The 2,808-nt window shown below is 38.1% G+C and overlaps 1 protein-coding gene across 1 annotated transcript; it reads right to left on the minus strand.

Annotated features, from left to right (window-relative positions):
* Positions 1–858: 858 nt before the first annotated feature.
* Positions 859–1,574, minus strand: LOC149266775 (uncharacterized). The gene has a single exon (XM_089397423.1). It carries the CDS (start codon positions 1,452–1,454, stop codon positions 1,068–1,070), a length of 387 nt encoding a protein of 128 aa, XP_089253549.1. The 5' UTR covers positions 1,455–1,574; the 3' UTR covers positions 859–1,067.
* Positions 1,575–2,808: the final 1,234 nt, after the last annotated feature.

Here is a 2,808-nt window from a genome sequence, read left to right on the forward strand (position 1 = left end):
ATTCACCACATAACATATTTCTTTACCTCCAAACAAACTATTAAAGACTATTGTTTTTTTATTAATTTTATATTTTTTTAAATTACATTTCTCAGTTTACATTAACTAAGAGCTTTTAGTTTAACTGTTTTCTTAATTAATTTAATTAATTGTTTTTAATAAATTTTATTAAAACTTGAAAATCAAAATCAGATTAACAGTGAGCGGACAATGTTTTCCATGAGAATGGCTGACAAATACACAAGAACCCAAATTCTTAGTGTCATTCAATTAACAAATTAATTATGAAGGAGCTGGTTATCGCAGGGAAAATTTGACATTGTGATTAGTATCCAGCCATTTGTCATTGTGATTACTGTAGCGGAAATCCATCCATTTGTAAATCTAAATCGCATCGTCTTAACTTTACTGAAACAACATCCCGCAATTTATAAATCTGTAATTCCCTAACAGCCTAGATTTACATTTTTGATGATTTGTTAGGGTTCCAATGGATGCGCCAATATTTGAGATCCAGTGTTAGTTTTGCAATTTTTATCATCCAAATGCTGATCACGATTTCATTAACACATAACCCCATCCTCGTTCATTAATACGTTATTGCATTTCACATTAACCATGATTTGGCTGGACTGATCCACTGTGTAAGAACCCATACAAAATTAGTGCTCTATTCTACATGAAAATCTTCAAATAAGATGCGATTCAGTGACATGTAAATGAACCACATTCAAACTATGAACAAAACCCTAAATTATAACCGTGCAGATCCGAGTTTGACGCTGAAGGAAATAAAGAATAATAATTCTACTTAAAAAAATTATCATATTCAGAAATTATACAATAAGGAATGCCCAACGAATGAGGGATGCCCAACGAATATGGGGTTTATCCACTCTATATGAAACAGAAAAAAGAATATTGCATCCAAATCAAAAATAACCATCAGCAGCCTTAGGTCGAAATGACATGAATGAATCCCAACACCATACATCTGTACCTAATCCACCCCACTTCGTTTCACATCATATCTGTTTCACATGGAGATGATAATGCATGGAGGCAGCTTAAAGAAGCAAGGTGGCCGCTCCGAGCAAGGCGGCACCATAGATACCCATCTTCTCCAAACTGGTGGTAGAAACAGTGCCACTGCTGGCGTCCGGTGGCGAAGCGGTGTCGGGGCCTTGAGGCAAAGGGCTAGATGCTAGAGTTTGAGAAGTGGGAGAGGAGGCTGAGCTTGGCGGGATGGCCGCTTTAGACGGAGCAGAGGCGGGAGAAGAAACAGGGGAAATCGCAGGAGCGGGCGAAGCCGGCGATGGCGCTGCTGGGGATTGAACCGGCGACGCCTTGGGAGCTGCTGCAATGGGGGACGGAGCTGGTGCCCGTGCGGTAGAGGCTGAGCTTATCAATCCCAGCACCAAAAGAAAGCAGAGAAGCGTATTGAATCCACCCATATTTTCAAGAGTAACTGTTCTCAAAAGATACTAGTGCAAATTTGTGTCACAGAAAGTGTATGGAGCCGATCTTTTGCCTTCCTCAAAAATGAAGTGAAGAGGTTTGTCGAAAAAGATAATTGAGAGAGAGTTGTTGTGAAGAAGAGGGGAGAGCATGATATAATATATATAGGTATTGCCGCGAGGTCCGCTTCCGGGAATGAGGGATTCGATTTTCTTATTCAACACGGTATTTCGTGTAATGAGAAGAAGGAAACACCGACCAGTTCATCCGCGTACCTAAATTTGTTAGCACCGACCAGTTCATCTAAGCGTACAACTGTACATTGACAGCGTTATTTGGTCATGACGCCTTAACAAAGCCTGTAATTAGGACGTGATAAATGCCACTATTGTTCTTATTGAAAGTGGCGTTTGACTTTTTCCAAAAGGAACGCGAGCAGATCGTATGAGCCCGGCTTCCGGGAAGCATCCATCGTGTTACAATAGATGATTGGGATTCCCGGAAGCTCCTAAAGTTGGTCAGATTTAGGATTCAATTTTTACTTAAAAGTCATCGCCATCAGGTACAAATTTAAATATAGTGTAAGGAGGGATAAATTTAACCAAGTTACGATTTTATTTTGAAAATAGTGGATTTTTTTTCAAAAATTTGGGAGAAATTTTTGGAAAATGTGGGTTAAAGTTGTGGAGCTTTAAGATTTTAGGTGTGGAAGGCTTTTTTTGATGGTGCTAAATCTATTTCTACCATAAAAAAAATTGAGTTAAACACACTTATGGTTAAGTTCTAGGGCGAGGATGGATGCACTTTCTAAATATTTTTCTCATAAACTCAATCCGTGTCCTCTAATTGAACCAAAGATTGTGGGAGGATCAAGTTTCCAAGAGGCTTGATCAATTTTTCATGGATGAAATTACATTGCAATATTTTTCTCTTATTCATCAATTGGTGGGTACTCGAGGACTTTGTAATCATTGTCGTAGTCTAACCAGACTGCCTTTTTGCCGTGAAAGTTATGGAAATTCTGGCCATATTTTGAAAAAATGTAGGGGATTTTGTAAATCCAAGTTATAGCTGTCAAACTTCAAGATTTTAGGTGCCCCAAAAGTTTTGGATGGTGCTGAATTCGTGCAGGAGCATCAAATGAGATAAATTACCTTTGACCTCAAAATTATTTACTAAAGACGGTGGGACCTCTTAAATATTATTATTTATTATTTGTTTGTAAAAGTTATTGGAGTGCTCAGATTAGGAGTGAAGTGATAGAGTTTGTTAGGTTAGGTGTGTGTTAGGCCAACTAAATAGGGATTAGGTTGTTTATGAAATTCAAACTTGGAGATTAGCATTAAAATA

The sequence above is a fragment of the Pinus tabuliformis genome, chromosome 6 (genome assembly GCF_031772625.1).
Source record: "Pinus tabuliformis cultivar Carrire ecotype Pingquan chromosome 6, CPIR1, whole genome shotgun sequence".
Taxonomy (NCBI): Eukaryota; Viridiplantae; Streptophyta; class Pinopsida; order Pinales; family Pinaceae; genus Pinus; species Pinus tabuliformis.